General features: G+C 51.8%; 2 protein-coding genes across 4 annotated transcripts in view; one reads left to right on the top strand and one right to left on the bottom strand.

The window, feature by feature from the left end:
• DNAJA3 (DnaJ heat shock protein family (Hsp40) member A3) overlaps nt 1–5,498 on the top strand; it is a 28,359-nt gene extending 22,861 nt beyond the window's left edge. For 2 of the 3 annotated variants that reach the window (XM_069487001.1, XM_069487002.1), the window contains one exon: nt 4,234–5,498. In XM_069487001.1, the coding sequence (XP_069343102.1) occupies nt 4,234–4,256 (23 nt within the window). In that variant the 3' untranslated portion in view covers nt 4,257–5,498. Of the gene's footprint in view, nt 1–3,517; nt 3,635–4,233 lie in introns of all 3 variants that reach the window. The other variant, XM_069487000.1, reaches the window with a different exon arrangement.
• A 2,500-nt stretch (nt 5,499–7,998) lies between these two features.
• NMRAL1 (NmrA like redox sensor 1) lies at nt 7,999–13,860 on the bottom strand. The gene is made up of 5 exons (XM_069486999.1): nt 13,659–13,860; nt 12,370–12,608; nt 10,908–11,157; nt 9,520–9,710; nt 7,999–8,278 (listed from the first exon to the last, which is right to left on the bottom strand). Exons 1-5 carry the CDS (start codon nt 13,696–13,698, stop codon nt 8,099–8,101), a joined length of 900 nt encoding a protein of 299 aa, XP_069343100.1. The 5' UTR covers nt 13,699–13,860; the 3' UTR covers nt 7,999–8,098.
• Nucleotides 13,861–18,040: the final 4,180 nt, after the last annotated feature.

The following is an 18,040-nucleotide window of genomic DNA, read 5'->3' as shown; positions in this document are numbered from 1 at the left end:
AAAACATTTTGGCCTAAACGTGTGGTACAGATTCATGGAATGAATGTCATCCAGTTTTTCTTCCCTTGGCGTGACCCCATAAGCAGCCATCAAACCTCTGTGATGGGGAATCCCTGCCTGTAGTAAACTAGAATGTTTCCTCTGTGTCCTGCTGCCTTGCCCTGTGTGTGGCACAAGGTTGGCTCGTGGTAAATGTTGTTTGCACTTATTTTCATTTATTTTCCTAAACATGGGCAGGGAAGTGCTCTGAGGGAAAGATGTGCCTGTGATCCCTTGTCAGGAAGACCACAGGTGGTGTGGGGGGTGTCTGGGACCTTCTGGTTCAGCCTCTGCCTGGGGTCGGCCGAGCAGCTCCCTTCCCTTCCTGTTGTGGTCACCATCCGAAGATGGAGACCAGAAATGCTGTTCAGCGCCCTGTCAGCTAGAGGGGACTTTGTTTATGGTAGTTCTTGTTTATTCTAAAGTGCAAACAGTGTGTACTTTATTTAAAGTCTCTATTTAAAGAAGCTTTGGAAATAAAGTGTTCATGTTTGTATCCTCTTATGGACCAGAAGGCACCTAAGTGCTGAGGACACCCTGTAAGGCACATCCTTCCTGCTGCCCCAGTCTGGTCCTCAGAAATCAGGAGTTGGGGAGAGAGGAAAAGTGATACATTTGTGGACTTTATGTACAGCGGCTCACAGCTGATTGCTAACATTTGGTTTAGAATTTCAGACTCAGGGCTGGGCGCGGTGGCTCACGCGTGCAATCCTAGCACTCTGGGAGGCCGAGGTGGGAGAATTGCCTGAGCTCAGGAGTTTAAGACCAGCCTGAGCAAGAGCAAGACCCCATCTCAACTAAAAATAGAAAATTTAGCTGGGCATCATGTGCGCGTGCCTGTAGTCCCAGCTATTCGAGAGGCTGATGCAGGAGGATCCTTAAGCCCAGGAGTTTGAAGTTGCTATGAGCTCTGAAGATGCCACTGCACTCTAGCATGGGTGACAGAGTAAGACTCTGTCTCAAAAAAAAAAAAAAAAAGAAAAGAAAGAATTTTAGAGTCAGTACTTCATATCCTCTGATGTTCCTGCCAGTAAACCTTATTCCTTAAAGGAGCCCATACCCTTTTTACCCAACTTTAAAATAGAGCTGAGACTGTTCCTGGTGGCAGGTGAGAAGAATTTCTGAGTGTACATCTGTGTTTCATTTGTTTTTTGTTTTTGTGCTCTTTGAGCTCTTACCAGCTGACCAGGTGCTTGCTCTAGACCCCATAGACTTTGGCCACTACGGCCCAAGTACATCCATGCCCATGGGGTACAAGTCACTTCTTGCCCTCTGGGTGACAAGGGCAGCAGGGGTGGGGGAGGAAGGTGACAGAAGTTGCTGAGTGTTTTTGTGCCCCTTGACTAGTAGTTAAGAGCTGGGGTTCTGATGTCAGGTGATTCAGGCCCCAGCTCTGCCGTTATTAGCTGTGGAGCCTTAGGCAATTTACTTCTCCGCTCTGAGCCTCAGTTTCCTCATGTGTAAATTAGAGATAACAGTAGTACTACTTACAGGGTTTTGGTTTTTTGTTTTTTCTTTTTTCTTTTTTTGGAGACAGGGTCTCTGTTGCTGGGGCTAGAATACAGTGCCACCATCCTAGCTCACTGCAACCTCAAACTCCTGGGCTCAAACAATCCTCCTGCCTCAGCCTCCTGAGGAGCTGGGACTATAGGCATACACCACCACGCCTGACTAAGTTTTTTTCCTCATCTTTTGTAGAAACAGGATCTCACTATTGCCCAGACTAGTCTTGGACTCCTGGCCTCAAGTGATCCTCCCACTCGGCCTCCCAGAGTGCTAGGATTACAGGCGTGAGCCACCGCGCCCAGCCAGGGTTTTTATATAACTCAATGAGATCACGTGGGTAAGGCTCCGGCACAGTACCTGGTGCCTGTCAGAAGTTCCGTCAGTGGTAGCTCTCGCAGTGTGACTCACCCGCACACACACTGAGATTCACCATCTGCTTACCGAGGACATAATTCAAAACTCTTGCTGTCCCTGTCTCAGGAGTCCCAGGAGTGATGGGAATTTCTCGTTTCTGGTTTCTATTGCATTAGGGGAGTCTTTCTGTTGTTTAAGCCTTTATGTAAGAGAAGGGGGTGTGAAGAAATGGCACACCTGACCTCATGACCTCATGGTGGTAGGGTGCTCCTGAGGGGCTGTGGCGGTGTTGTGTAGGGCCTGGCTCCTCTTCTGTGGAGTCCTGGAGCTCGGCTGCAGCCCTGGCCGCTTTGGTAATTGCCCAGATCTCGTTCAGCACTTGCTCAGGGCACTGTTCTATATCTGAGAGCACACCTGAGCTCTGAGAGCATGCCAGGCCAGAGGAACGGGCCATCGTCCCAGGTCCTGGGGACACACAAAGTAGGCTTTGATTGTGCTGTACCCAGAAGACTGTGCCCTATGCCCATCCCTTCTTAGGGACCTGTTACCCCAAGCTTTGGGCCTCTCACTAAGGGAAGGCAGTCTTACTTGGACTGAGACTTGGGGACTGTGACCATTCTTAACTCTGTTAAGCATTGTATATGGCATAGGTCTCTGAGCACATTAACAATGTGGCCTAAAGTGTTCAGTTTAGGTCTATATTCTAAATTATAACAAAGGTTTGCCCTCCTTGCCTAGTGGTTGGCAAAACTTTAAAATACACATTTGTGCAGCAAAGTTCCCCTAGGTAGTCTCAGCCTTGGCCTTCAAGAAACAGCAGAACAGCTTCCCTTGATCTGGAGCGTTTGGGGTTAGGTGCCCTGGGTGGGGAGAGCTTGCTCAGGAATGGAGATGCCTGCTGGTGTTGAGATAGAGGAGAATGTGCACCTGAGAGGATTCTGCATGGCAGTGAGTCCTCTGCGGGTGTCCTGGAGACATCATGTGCACACACACAGCACACAATCTGGTCAGTTGGTCTTAAAAAAAAAAAAATAGGATTTTCTCTTGGTGGACATGATTTACCTCCACAGCCAGGAGCACGGTGCTGAAGAGCCTGGGCTTGGGGTCAGGCTGCTGGCGTCTGAACTCAGCCTCCCACCCACTTGTTGGCTTTGTGACCTTGGATAAACCACCTAACCTCTGTGCCTGCGTTGTTTTGTTTTTTGTTTTATGTGTGAAGTTTGCCTGTAAGGTTACCCTAAGGATTGTGTAGCTAATGTGTGTAAACTGTGTGGCCTGGCCTGGGAAGCATCAGGCACTTGGCCATGTTTTGTTACTGTTGTCCAGACAGAGACAGCTGGTCACCGTCCGACTCTCTTTGTTGTTTCCCTGCTGTTGGGTCCAGGACTCAAAGAGCAGCTCGGACACCCTTGGGCTTTGAGCAGCCTGCTCTCCTCAGTCCTCGGGCCAGGGAGGCAGCCCTGGCCAACATGGGAGTGGCCCCTCTTCCTGGGGTGGCGCTGGGTTGCTCCTCCAGTGCCAGGCCCTCGGGCGGCCCGCGGGGGTAGGCGGGGACCTAGGCTGTGACACATGGAGGTGTGTGCCCTTGACCCCAGTTCTTTTTGCTGTTTGTGCCCAGGTGGCGGCACCACGGATAGCTCCGCAGGAAGCAAGGCTAGGCGTGAGGCTGGGGAGGACAAGGAGGGATTCCTTTCCAAACTTAAGAAAATGTTTACCTCCTGATCTCCCAGCCGAGGTAGGACTGATCCCTGTCTTCCCTCACTGTTACCAGTATTGTGCCCCCTGTCCCGAGGAGCTGGAAGAGGTGCCAGTATCAGGTGTGGCGAATCTGGCTCCACTCAGCCAGACCTCTCTGCCTGTGGGGAGAGCACTGTGGCAGCCAGCCAGTAGACAGGGCTGAACAGGCTGCGGTGGCCGGCCTTTCGCTGTGTCCTCTTCCTGGAGCGGTTCTCTGGGGGCTGCTTCACAGCCCTCCTCACACCAGCTCCGAGGAGCTCTGCGTCCTGCAATGGTGGGACCACCTTGCCCACGGTCACAAGGGTGAATTGTAGCAGAGCCAGGCCTAGAACTCAGATCTCCTCAACTCCCGCGTGCTTCGTAGCTGCCTGTCCTGCCTGGGCAGCACAGGGCGGGGGAGTTTGGGGGCGCTGCCGGGAGTCGGGCTTGCCCACGGTGGGGTCTCGGGACCCACTTTCATTTCTGCTTGTCCCTGGGGGCTGGGGCTCTTCACTCTCTGGGCACAGCTACTTTCCAGGGATTGACAGAAGCCCTCCCGCTGGGATGGGTTCTGTTGGGATGTCAAGTGAAGTGTGACCATTTGTCTCCTTGTCCCAGGAAAACGATCCACTGGAAACTAGGCCGGGAAGCAGCGCTCTGCTCCGCGTGGCCAGGGCGCCTGGGAGACAGGAGGATCCAGAACAGCAGCCCTGAGCTCCCGCCTACAGAGCCTTCTGGACTGTCTTGCAACAGCAGAATCACGTGACTACACATCTCTCCCCGGAAAGATCACAGTGGACAGCCCCTGGTCAGTAAGCTGCAGCACCCTGAGGGCTGGCAGAGGTTTCCTGTCCACGGGTAGGTGACTCAGCCTCTTCCGGCTCAGGCAGAGTAAGACAGTTGGACTCTTGCAGTGCTCAAAGTCTAATTTGGAATCGAATGCGATGGAGATCTTAGTTAAAGAATTAAAGGCCATGCTTACAGCTTAAAAATGAAGCCTTAAGCTGTACCGAGTCATGAAGTGATTACTTTCCTCTCAGCAAACCTCCAGGAGGTTCCAGGATGGGTCCTTGCTGACAGATTGTCTTCACCGGGAACCCGGGGCCCTCAGGCCCCACCAGTGCCATCCTCCCCTGACAGGTTCTGCCGAGGTGTCAATCACTCTGCTTGGAGTTTGTTTTTAATTCCCAAAGGTAACAGGCAGCTGCACAGTGGGTGCTTGGGGGCCTGGGGGGGCACATACGAAGGCCCTGAGGGTCCCTGGAGGTCCCACTCCTGACCACAGGGGTGGTGGCTGATCCTTGTCAGGACGGTCGTCCTCCCTGCTGCCCCATCCAGGATGGCACCTGTCCCCGACTGTTGAGTTTTATTGTTCTAAGCCAGGTGTGGTGGGCCTCCTGCCCTTCTGCTGAGCCGGCCGCTGCGGCCACTGTGCCGGCCAGACTCCAGCTGCCTCAGGCAGGCACTCGGAGCCCTGCCACCGCCGCCAGCCGGGCCTTGGTTCTCCCACGTACACTGCTGACGTCTGTTTTCCAAAGGGTGTTTAGATTCTTCAGTGCTAATCATTGTCTTTTCCCGTGTAAATGTCTGTTCAGAAAAGGAACGCACAGTCTAGGCAGTGGAAGGTTCCCCACCGTTCAGCCGGAGCGAGACACCCATTCCCCCAGCCTCTCTGGTAGCACGTTGCAGTTTCCCTGTGTTTCAAGATCCTTGAGCTATCGTAAGACAGGTCAATGAAGAACACTTCTCGAGAGTTTCCTTTCTGTTTTCCTTTATAATTCACTAAAATAAAGCATCTATTAGTGTCTGATTTAAGAATGTAAAATGATTCTGTATTAATGTAAATAAGATTATCTACTGCAAAAAGATATTTAAAACCTAAATTGTGGTCATTTCTTCCTTGAGAGAGTTCAGACGACCTTCTGCAGGTGACTTGGCTGGGGTTTACTGGGGGGTCAGCTGGCCTCATCCACGTGGTCACATCTGCACACATGCAGGCTGGTGGGTCTGGGTCACTGACGGGCCGACTCCCACTGCCCAGTTCCCAGAGCGGCTGTGAGACAACGTTCAGATATTGTAGGGTTTGCACGTGACCTTTTCTCTGGGAGCCTGTGAGAAAGGAGCGGGGCAGCCTCACCAGGTCTGCCATTGCTGTCTCCCTTACTAGATATTTTTCCCCTCCAGTTCAGAGTCTTTGCGTCTTTATACATTAAAATTTTTACTTATTGTAGTTTAACTAGTCTGGGCTCTCAGCAGAGCTTCGTTGCCTGGCACAGCTGGCGGGGGCCCTGGCACACAGCTCAACCCACCCTGTGTTCTGGGCTGAGCGGGGTGAGCTGTGAGGGTGTTCTCTGGGTCAGGCGGTGCAGAGACCGGACAAAGAGCTTATGGAAAGAGGCTCAGCAGTGACATTCTGCCCATCTCAGATACTTCCCAGTATTTTGATCAACAAGACATTTGTTGCCTGCCTGCTGTGGACACTCAGTATGGGCCAGGCACTGTTCTAGGTCCTGGGGACACAGTGTAGGAAGGACGGTGTCTCCTATCCAGGTTTATTCCTGGAGAGGTCAGCCTGAGTCCCGTTCATGTCATGCCTTCTGAAAGCAGAAGTCTGGAGAAAGACTTCGGAAGATAAAGATGGGTTTTCTTGCTAAAGAGACACCATTATTGCCGTGCCCGAACCCCTCGGGGAGTCAGAAGGTGGCTGTGCAACATTTGTTACCGGCCTCTGAGTTGGGGCTGGGCTGTGAGATGATGATTTTTTTTGAGACAGGGTCTCACACCGTCACCCAGGCTGGGATACAGGGGCCTAATCACAGCTCACTGCAGCCTGAAACTCCTGGGCTCAAGCCATCCTCCCACCTCGGCCTCCCAAAGTACTGGGATTACAGGTGTGAGCCACCACACCTGGCCAAGATGATGTATCTAAAAATACAAACAAAGCCTGCATGGTACTGACCCTAGGCCGCTGGGTCAAGAGCCACAGGAGTCACAACAGGCAGGGTGTTTCCCACCCTCAGGCCTGGGGGACTCAGGCATCACCTAGGGATGGACACAGATGACCTCTCCTATTCTCTTCCTGACCCCGATGGGCTCGGAAGCCCACACTTGGAGTCTGTCCCTCTTATCCTGCCTGGGAGGCTCCTTCCCACCCTGGGGGGCTTCAGCCTGCTCATCCCCTCTTTGGAAGCTGTCCCTATCCTAAAAATGTCCCTCTTCCCATTTTTTTATCCCTCCTGATTGTCCTGTTTTCTGTAGCCCTTATGTCAGTTTGTAACTATTATGCATTTGTATCTGGCTCTCCCACTAAATAAGCTCAAGGCAGGGAGCATAACTTTTTTGGGAACATTGTATATAGCAGTGGTCCCCAACCTTTTTGGCACCAGGGACTGTTTGCATGGAAGACAGTTTTTCCACAGACAGGCAGGTGGGGGTGATGGTTTTGGGATGATTCAAGCGTATTACATTTATTGTGCACTGTATTTCTGTAACTATTACATTGTGATACATAATGAAATAATTACACATCTCTCCATAGGCTGGGGACCCCTGGATAGGACCCAGCATGCTGGTGAGTTGTCAAAGAGATGCTTCAGTCAATCAATGGATGGACTGAATTTTTGTGCCTGAGGGTCCCGAGGCCAGGGTGGGCTAGCAAGACAGTTGTGACAATGCTTGTGCAAACCCCTACACGTGTTAAACTTCAGAGCTTCCATGGAACCTTGGGGAATGATACGTTCTCTCTGGGCTCTGCCCCTTTTCTCTCCGAGCAAGGCGGACTGTTTCTCCCAGTTTCACTTCCCAGCCTTTGCTGCAGGTAGCATCACCTTTGCTCAACAGAGTCCAGTGACTGTGCCCTGTGGTCCACAGCTCTGTCACACTCCTTTGCTTGTTCTTTCTTCCAGCCTGTTCTGAAGGTTGCCCACATCCTGGGCTGCACCCTGGCGCCAGCCCCACTCCACCCAGGACAAGAGGGTGAGGAGGGAGAGGGAGGTGGGCCTGCGTCTTCCCCGCCCCCTCCAGAGTCTGTCCCCAGCTGAAAGAACAGACAGTAGGTGGCCTTAGGAGCTCTGAGCTCTCTGGAGGTGAAGGGGGGCCGGGGGGGGGGGGGGGGGGGGAGGCGGGGGGTGGAACGTCAGAGGCGCTGCCCCTGGTGGCTGGGCTCCTCTCTAACCTGGATTCCAGGTATAGTGGGAACAGGTCACAACGCTCCATTTCACTATTTGCCTAAACATGAGTTTGGGTCACTCATCTCGGTCACCAACTGATCCCTGCAGCCCCGGCCACTTGCTGTCTTCCGTGAGAACTGTTATGCTGTTGGTGCCCCAGCTGCCACCCCAACCCAAGTCCCAGAAACAGAGCCCTTTTCTTTTGGAAACCATCTGTGAGAACAATGGCTTTATTTTAAACACTTTTTTTGGGTAACACAAGAAAGGATGACCTGGCCTCCCATCCCATGGCTCGAGGCTGTGACGTGGGCAGGTCACAGTTGGGCGAAGTCCCCTTTGTGCTGCTCCAGCCATTGGTCCAGCGTCTGGGCCTTGGGATTGAGTCTCAGGGTCAGCTCAATGTTGCGGTCAGGTTTCAGGGCGTAGAAACGGAACATGTTGGCCAGGTCCTGGGCCCCGGGGAAGCCAAGCTTCTCGTAGTCCTCAGGAGTGGCCTGGAAGCAGAGGCAGCCTGTCATTGTCCAGATCTTCCCGTGCCCGGGGGAGGGGGAGAGGGAAGGCTGGGTGAGTCGGGGTCTCCCAGCCTGCTACACCTGGAGCCGCCTGTGGTGTCTCGGTTACAACTGAGGTTCTCACTACGAGGCCTTTTGAAAACTTTCCACTAAAGCTGAAAGTTCAGACACCGCTATTCTCATGAACTACCTGACATTCAAGGTCGGTTTAAAGACTGTTCTTTCATCATGAGATGAAAACGTCTCAGTCCCTTCCAAATCGAAGCTCTGCTTGCATCACTTTCCTCAAAAACCAAAGCTTTCCCTACCGAACTGAATCTTAACTCCTCAGATCCTCGAATCTTCCATGACCCGGCTCAGGCCTTTTATAAAAATGTTAATACGTGGTCGTTTAGTGCACGTTTTTGAGGTGCTAGCATCATGTTAAGACAGATTTTACACTGCTTAGTTCGTTTCATCCTCACAACAACCTGAGGAGGGGGATACCAATAATACACCCATTTTACAAATGAGGAAACAAAGGCAGAGAGAGGGTCAGGGAACGTGCTCAAGCCCACATGGTGGTGGGTCTAGAGGGCTGATGCTGGGGTCTGAGTCCAGGACTGCGACCACCGCACCACTCCCTGCAGCCCCTCCCCTTACTGCTCTGCTTGGGTCTGGGCGGGCTCTGTGGGTGTCTTTTAATGACTCGGTGTTTCCCAGATTTTAATGAGTAGGTCTTAATGAGAACGACAGACATTAGAAACAAGGCACCCAGGGGCAGGGACACGAAGCCTGAGGGTCAGCAGGGAAGAGGGACACAGTGAGCCTCCCACCCACCCAGCCAAGCCACACGGGGCAGGGGCTGTGCTCACCTTTCCGGCCTCCCTCCCCGGCCCTCCCTTCACACCGCACCCCACAGAGGAGCCAGCAGGTCCTGCTCCCTACCCTTCCCTGCCTTGGCTCTCACCGTCCCCTCCTCCTGGAAACCTTTCTCTCTCTCTACTTGGTCAAAACACTTAAACCAGAAATTTCACTCTGTGGCCACCCTTAGCTCCCAGAACAGCACAACATAAATGTTAACAATTAACAGATGAATTTAGAGTTACCTTGCCCAGCAGGGTGGGGCAGCCCTCGGCACTCTTTCCCTACAGCTCCATAAAGCCAGAAAAAAGCCATAAAAAGCCATAAAGTCAGAAGGACCCGACCAGGCTGCCTGAGTCCTGGGGAAGGGAGGAGCCCACCTTGGCGTCGTGCACGGCCTTGCCAGTGTGCTTGCTGAGCAGGGCGGCGTACTCCTCTGCTGTGTGCCTGCAGGTGCTGAGCCCGATGTTCTGGCCGATGTATTCCTCTGGCGTCTTCAGCAGGCTGAGCACCACGGGGCCCAAGTCGGCCACAGCCATGCCATCCATGGGAGCATCACCCATGGGCAAGCCTGTGGGGCGAAGAGAGACAAGCTGGCCTGTGTCCCAGGGGCAGAGCTGGTTTCCCGCCAGTCAGCCTTGCTGTGTGTGGTGGTGCAGAGGCAGCAGTGGAGTCAGAAGGGAATCTGGGCACTGTCCCTTCGGCGGGCCACTTAGGGTCTCTGAGCTGGGCCACTGCATTCCCAGAACGCAGACAGGAATCTGGACCTGCCCCCTGGCCCAGGGCTGAGATGAGGGACAAAGGAAAGCAAAGGGCTGGTGCACACAGTCCTGCTGATCTGGAGGGACCAGCCCTGCAGTGCTCCATCGTATCCTGAATTCCCGGAAGCTGGCGTATCCACCTATGGGTTAGACTCCAAATATCAACTCAATCAACAGGAATCTTGGTTAACCAGATGCTTGGGCCGCCCCAGAGCAGCACATCCACGACAGGTGCTCACTAAATAATGAATGGATGAATGAATGCATGACTCCTTCCAGGTTCTGGTTTCGTAGGTGAGGAGGCAGGTGTGGTGCCAGGAGTGCTTGCCATCCTCACCTAGAGAAAGGGGCTGCATCAGATCACCCAGAGAGCTCAAGGGAATGAAGCTCCATCCCAGAGACTGGAGCAGGAGGTATCAGCCCCAGGCTCTGCTCACTCGGAGGGCAGGACTGCCCCGGGCTCCCTGCCAGTGCTGACATGCCCCATTGAGCCGGGGTTCATGCAGAGGGTGAGGCCTGGCCAGCTGGAGGCACCAGCCCCTCCCACTCTGGCCTCCTGTTCTCATCCACTGCAGGACACAAGTTGGGTGAAGTTTCTTCCAAGCCCGGGCCAGGGCATCCAGCCCATTTATAGATGTGCCAGCGGGCACTGAGAAGAGCTTTCCTACTTTGGGAAATGTACAACTGAACTGCATCACCCCAATCCTCTCCTCATCTGTGAAATGCAACAACTGTGCTCCTCTCTGCGACGCTTTCCAATGGACAGAGCAGCACATCACACCATCTTGGGAGATCTCACTGCCCCTGCGAATGTTGCTGTTATGCCCATTTCACAGAATAGGAAGCCAAGGTCCAAGGAAGTTACAGGACTTGCTCAGTCCCAGGCCCAAGGCAGTGGAGCCAAGGCCTGTGCCCAGAACCACGTGATGACGAGCCCGCTTTCTGCTACACCTACAGCATCACAAGGTGAGAACTCTGCCTCACTGTGCACGAGCAAGGGCACTTACTCAGCAGGTAGCTCTTTCCATCTGGGGCTTTCTTGGGCAGGAAGTAGGAAAGGAGGTTCTCGAAATAGCAGGGCAGCCTGACACTGGTCATGGGGACGCCAATGTCCCGGAAATATTCCTCCACCTCCCCTTTGCCGTCAAAGTGGCCTGCTGCCAGTCTCCCCGCCGTCAGCTTCTTGATGTTCTCCAGGCCACTGTAGACCACGTAGCGGAGGCCCAGGCGCTTGGCCAGATCAGCCAGCAGCTTTCCCTGGTGGGCAGGAAAGCAGAGAACATGGCACTAAGAGGAAGGAGGTTTGTCCCCAGTCACCACCTGACCCCACTCACCCCTAAGGAGGCCTGGTCTTCTGCAATGATGTTCACACAGCGTACCACACCTGCTGACAAAGAACTGGAAGCCTTCTACCACCCAGACTCTTAGAGTTACTTCTCCACAACATTTGGCTCATGCTAGACTGCAGCCCACCATGTGCAATATGGGAGGGTGGGCAGGTCTGCTGCGGGGGAGGGCCTGTGTGGAGGCCCATATGACAGTGCACACGTCCCATCTCTGCTGCTCTGAGAGCATCCTGCCCAGGGAGCTCGTCCGTCTTCCTTGAGAGCCCTGGGAGTCAGAGCGCCACAGCTCAGCAGTTAAGCACAGAGGCTACTTAGGTTCCTAGCAGTCTCTGCAGCATACTAGCTGTGTGACCCAGGACAAATGATTGAACTATCCTGGCCAGTCACTGTGGCTTATGCCTATAATCCTAGCACTCTGGGAGGCCAAAGCTGGAGGATTGCTGGAGCCCAGGAGTTCCAGAGCAGCCTGAACAAGAGTGAGACCTCATCTCTACGAAAAATTGAAAAATTAGCTGGCCATGGTGGCATGTGCCTGTAGTTCTAGCTACTCAGGAGGCAGAAGCAGGAGGATCACTTGAGCCCTGGCATTTGAGGTTGCTGTGAGCTAGGCTGAAGCTACAGTATTCTAGCCTGGGTAACAGAGCACTCTCTCAAAAAACAAAAAGAAAAAGTTGGTTTTATAGAAAGTGTAAAAAGTCATTGGATGACGTAAAAGTAGAAGAGTGATTGCCTGGGGTAGGGTGGGGGGATAGGAAGTGACTGCTAATGAATACACGGTTTCTTCTGGGGGGATGAAAATGTTTTAGAATTCGAGAGAGGTGGTGGCTGCACAACTTTGTGAATATGCTAAAAACTAAATTGTATGCTTTAAAAAGGTGAATGAATGATATCTCAAAAAGAAAAAGAGAAGTCATTAGGTAATGACGCAGCAGCTTCCACCCTCCTCAGAGCCTAGGCCGGAAATGGGAAGAGAGGCCTGCAGTCCCAGAGACTGGAGGAGGAAGTATCAGCAGCAGGCTCTGCTCACTCGGAGGGCAGGACTCCCCCGGGCTCCCTGCCAGTGCTGACATGCCCCAGTCCTGCTACTGGCCCCGGCCTCCCACGCCCTCGCGCCTGCCCTCACCTGCTTGACCTCCTGCTCCTGGCTGCAATTCTCCCAGTAGTTGGTCACGATGAAGGTGGCGTGAGCCCCAGTCAGGGCCAGCTCCATGCTGGCCTGGTCATTCTGGTCTCCCTGCACTACTTCTGCACCTTGCAGCCTCAGCTCCTTTGCTGCCTTCTGCCCAGGGTCCCGGGTCACCACTCGAACCCTGAATGTCCCATCTTCCAAGAGCGTGCGAGCCACCGAGCCACCCTGGGCACCTACGAAGAGTCAGAAAGACATCCCTGGTGAAACCTGTGCGAGTCCCACTGAAGGGTAAAGCCCTCCAGGGTGTGGAAGGAGGCCCCAGATATCTGCACGTGTGTGAAGAGATGTAACTACACGGGTGCTCATTATTGTACAGCAAAGGACTAGAAATGTCCAGAATAGGCAAATCCATAGATAGCAAAAGTAGATTCGTGCTTTCCAGGGGTTGGCTGCAAGGATGAGAATGAGGAGTAACAGTTAATGGGGAAAGGGTTTCTTTTTGGGATAAAATGTTCTAAAACTGATTGCAGTGGTGGCAGCACAACTCTGCAAATTTACTAGAAACCAATATTTGCAAGGTGCCTGGAATTTACCAAAAAAAGAAAAAAAGAAACCAGTAAGTGCACTTATAGTATGTGAATTATATCTCAATAAAGCTGTTATATAATATATATATATGAGGAGAAAAAAATAGATGGGCAAAATAATATTCTACCATCTGAAAAAAAAAATATATATATAGCTACTCTGGTAGGATACAAGAAACTTGGTAACAGTGATGGATGGGGTGGCAGGGCGAGTGGGAAGATTTACTTCTGGTAACCATGTTCAAGTATTCCTCTTCCAAGAAGTTAAAGTAATTAATTTTTTAAGAATTCAATATCCAGCCAGGTGTGGTGGTTCCCGCCTGTAATCCCAGCACTGTGGGAGGCCAGGGCAAGAGGATTGCTTGAGGCCAGGAGCTAGAGGTCAGCCTGAGCAAGAGAGAGACCCCGTCTCTACTGAAAAAGAAAAATCAGCGGAGCATTGTGGCACAGGCCTGTATAGTCCCAGCTACTCGGGAGGCTGAGGGAGGAGGATTGCTTGAGCCCAGGAGTTGGAGGCTGCATTGAGCTAAGATGACGCCACTGCACTCTACCGGGGGCGACGGAGCAAAACTCGGTCTCAAAACCAAAAAATTCCCCCCAAAACCCTCAAAATCGACCCGCGCCCTGATCTTGCGGCCAGGCCCCGCCCCGGTGGGGGTCCCGGCGCCCGCAGCCCGCCCTCCGGACCCCGCGTACCTGTGGCTCCGAACACCACCACCAGCTTCCTGTCTGCCATGGGCGGAGGCGGCCGTCTGCGACCTCGGTTCTCGCGTCCCCAAGGACCTCCCTGGTGCGAAGCTCACCCCTCCGCCGCTCGGCGGGACCACCTGGCCTGGGCCTCGCGGCGACCCGGCGATCTGCGGCCGAACCCACGGCGCAGGAGACGGCAACCAGCGCGCCGCCCCGCGACGAGACACCCACGGCTGGCGAAGCACCTACGACTGCCGCCCCTGAGCGCGCGGTCGTCGCCTGACTCCTCGCTGCAGCCCCGCCCCCAGGGGCCGAAGGTTCGTGCCGCTCCGCCCCTCCGGACCCGCTTCCGGTGAGGGGGTCGCCGCGGGCGCCCGCGGAACAAACCGGTGCGGAGCGGGCCTGAGCCTGCTGCGCGGGCTGGGGGCGCTCTGGGCGGCCTGCCGCGGGCGACGACGGGGAGGCGGGGGAAAGGGACCTCTTTATCTTGCACGAACATCGGAATTCGGTGTCACCTGCAGATGATTAAATCTATGGTCACTGAGTCTTCCCCCCTGAGCCCATGTCTGTTGGAGTTCTTCTGTGCCTGACTCACTTTTGAAGGCGCTGCTACTCGAACGCGTTTGAATTGTTTTTAACAGAAATCTGAGATTTCTTTGTGTTCAACTAAAACTCAAATATGACCCTGTGAGCCCTCTCCTGCAAACTTACTGCTGACAGGATGGGAGCGTTCACTTTCTCATTCATTCATCCCAAGACGTATGGGTGCTAAGGAAAACCCCCATCTATTACTTGGCGCGCCAGCCACCTGAGACCCCCACCCCTCACGGAAGACCCGCATGAGCATAATACTACCTATTACCTGGCGCATCAGCATAACACTAACCTATTACTTGACACTTCAACTAACCCATTACCTTAGCCACCTGAGACCCCCACCCCTCGGACCACCCCAACTTAATAAAAGTGGGAAAAATCAGGTAGATGGGGCTCAGAATTTGGTGGCGAGACCCTTCTGAGCCCACTGGCGAATAAACCTTGATTCTCCCACTCTCCGTGTGCTGCTCGGTTTGTCCTCGGGACCACCCGCTGTAACATTTGCTGTAACATCGGTATTGACCCCCACCCACCTCCAGGAACGTCAGCTTTTCCTGAGTAGGTGCTTCCTGTTCACTGCTGATTCCTAGCGCCTAAAATAGTACCTGGAGCAAAGTAGACACTCAAAAATTTGCCGATTGACTGTCTAAATGACGAGGAGTCACTGCAGTTACAGTGGAAATCAAACTAAAACCTCACTCTTGGGCCGGGCGCGGTGGCTCACGCCTGTAATCCTAGCACTCTGGGAGGCCCAGGTGGGCGGATCGTTTGAGCTCAGGAGTTCGAGACCAGCCTGAGCAAGAGCGAGACCCCATCTCTACTAAAAATAGAAAGAAATGATATGGACAGCTAAAAATATATATAGAAAAAATTAGCTGGGCATGGTGGTGCATGCCTGTAGTCCCAGCTACTCGGGAGGCTGAGACAGGAGGATCGCTTGAGCTCAGGAGTTTGAGGTTGCTGTGAGCTAGGCTGACGCCACGGCACTCACTCTAGCCTGGGCAACAGAGTGAGACTCTGTCTCAAAAAAAAAAAAAAAAAAAAAACCTCATTCTTTTCCTGATCTTATAATCTAGTGGTCGGGATAACCCACAAGGCTATGTGTTTCTTATTTATGTAAAATATTGATCTCTATTATAAAATGCATGTTTATTATTTTAATAAATACACATTGGTGTTTACTTGTGTTTATATTTACAAGTGAAGATATTGTTTGTGTATTTATTCCGCATAAATATCTTGTAGTCTCCAGCATACCATACTGTTAGTTATGCCTCTGCTGGGACTGCTGCAGTTTGCCTGAAATATCCTCACAACATTTTTAATAGGACTAATTCCTGCTCATTCCTTAACCATCACCTCCTCCAGGAAGCCCTCCTGGCCCCCTAGGCTGGGCTAACTACTCCCATCTGTCTATATCACTGGCAGAATTGTCTGTCTACCATATTAGACCAAGGGCTTCCTTAGAGCTGGCCTTCTCTGTCTCTCTCTCCTTCCTAGCACAATGTTCAGCACACAGTAGGGACTCAATAAATGCCTACTATATGGAACCCAAGCACATATTACTCTGATAAAAATGAAGTTTTCTTCAGTTGCATAGAGTTAAACCACAAAATCAAGAGATCTCTGCTTTAATGAAATAGAGCCAAACAGGAAGGTACCCAGCAGGACTAGTGCAAAATGAAAACTCGAGGCCCCTCATTCAAAAATTATTAAGAATTTGGCCAGGGGCAGTGGCTCAAGCCTGTAATCCTAGCATGCTGGGAGGCTGAGGCAGGAGGATCGCTAGAGGTCAGGAGTTTGAGACCAGCCTGAGCAAGAGCAAGACCCCGTTTCTACTAAAAAAAAAAAAAAAAAAGAAAGAAAAAAATTATTAAGAATCTTCAGACAGCAACAACAGAGCATTAACCAAGCATGGTCCCTTCTGAGCGTGACACCTTTCTGAGCATGGGACCCTGTGCAACTGCATGGGGTTTCATGCCCTTGGAGCTGGCCCTGGTGCCCAGGTTTAATTGAGAGTAGCCTCCCAAGGTCAGGGTAACTCCAGTGCCTTTGGCCTCCTGAACCTGCAGCTTGGAAATCAGCAAAGGCAATGGTTGCAAGGAATGGCATCTCTCTCCTATGTTTCCAGTCAGTCATGCTGGGGCCTGGGAGATGTTGTGAAACGAGCTAAGCCTTAGGCAACCTGGAGCCAAGGGTCTTGTCTCCTTGAAGCCCAGCCCAGCCCAGCCCACAACTCTGTACCTGCCTGAGGCCTGAGAGCAGAGATTTGGCTACTGACTAGTGCACTCATCAGTGACTCAGCACTTTCTGTGGGACTTTGAATGTGATAAAGTACTTGCTATAAAGCAGCTGACAGTTTACCCAGCCCAGGGACATACACTAATGATGCTAACCTTTACTGGGCTGTCCTGTGTCCTGCACAGGCTAAGCCCCACACTACCTCACAGCTGCCCCTCCTCCAATCAGCACCAGTCAGTTTAATTCAATTCTTTGTGTGTGTGTTGGGGGGGGGGGTGAGGCAGGGGAGTGCATTTTGTACTTCCCGTTACCTCTTCTTTTTATTTTTTTGAGAGAGTCTTGCTCTGTTCCCCGGGCTAGAGCGCCCTGGTGTCAGCTTAGCTCACAGCAACCTCCAGCTCCTGGGTTCAAGTGATCCTCCTGCCTCAGCCTCCCCAGTAGTAGGTGGGACTATAGGCGAGTGCCACCACGCCCAGCTAATTTTTTCTATTTTTAGTTGTCCGCCTAATTTCTCTCTATTTTTTAGTAGAGATGGGGTCTCACTCTTGCTGAGGCTGGTCTCAAACTCCTGACGTTAAGCGATCCTCCCATCTTGGCCTCCTCCCAGAGTGCTAGGATTACAGGTATGAGCCACCATGCCCGGCCCCTGCTACCTCTTTCTTAAAATTCATTTTTTATTTGGTTTTCATAGCCAAGTAATACAGAATGCATTTATGCATTCTCATGAAAATTTTAAATGGTGTGGATAAGGCACAAGGGAACTTCCCTCTGTCATTCTAGAGTGTAAACCTTCCCAGCTTTTGGATGCATTACATATCTAAACATGAACATGTAGAAAAATAACATTTTATAGTTAAAAGTGATCATAGTGAATATATTTCACCAAAATTTTATTATGAAAATTTGTAAAACATACATAAAAGTTAAAAGATCTGTATAGTGAACACCCATATACTTACCACCCAGATTCTTTAATTTTTAACATTTTCCTACATTTGCTTTATAAGATACCTATTTATCCATCTACCCATTCATCAACATCTCACTTTTTAATGCATTTTAAAGTAAGTTGCAGACACTAGTACCCTTCACCCTTAAACACTTCCGCACGGACATCATTAACTAGACTTCAACATTTGTTTTTGTGTTGTTTGTTTGTTTCCTATTTTTGTAGAGATGGGGTCTTGCTATGTTGCCCAGGCTGGTATTGAACTCCTGGACTCAAGGAATCCTCCTGCCTCAGCCTCCCAAAATGCTGGGATTACAAGCATGAGCCACAGCACCTGGCCTATTTTTGTATTTCCTACAATTTGTCTTTCTTCCCCTCTACTTCATGTCCTCCCTAAACAGTGTCTACTCTGGTTTGGTATTTTTTTTTTTTTCCTGCCTCTAGAATTGCAGAATCTACTCTGTACATTTTAACTGTGGTACAGCTCTATTGAATGGATGTACACCTGTCCACACCCACCTCATCCTCTTTTGATGGGCGTTTAGGTTGTTTCAAAGTTTTCACTGAAATGGAATATCCTTTTCTGTGTTGCAATGACCTT

This window comes from Eulemur rufifrons, chromosome 14 (assembly GCF_041146395.1).
Source record: "Eulemur rufifrons isolate Redbay chromosome 14, OSU_ERuf_1, whole genome shotgun sequence".
NCBI lineage: Eukaryota > Metazoa > Chordata > Mammalia > Primates > Lemuridae > Eulemur > Eulemur rufifrons.
This window is presented reverse-complemented; position numbering and strand designations above follow the sequence as displayed.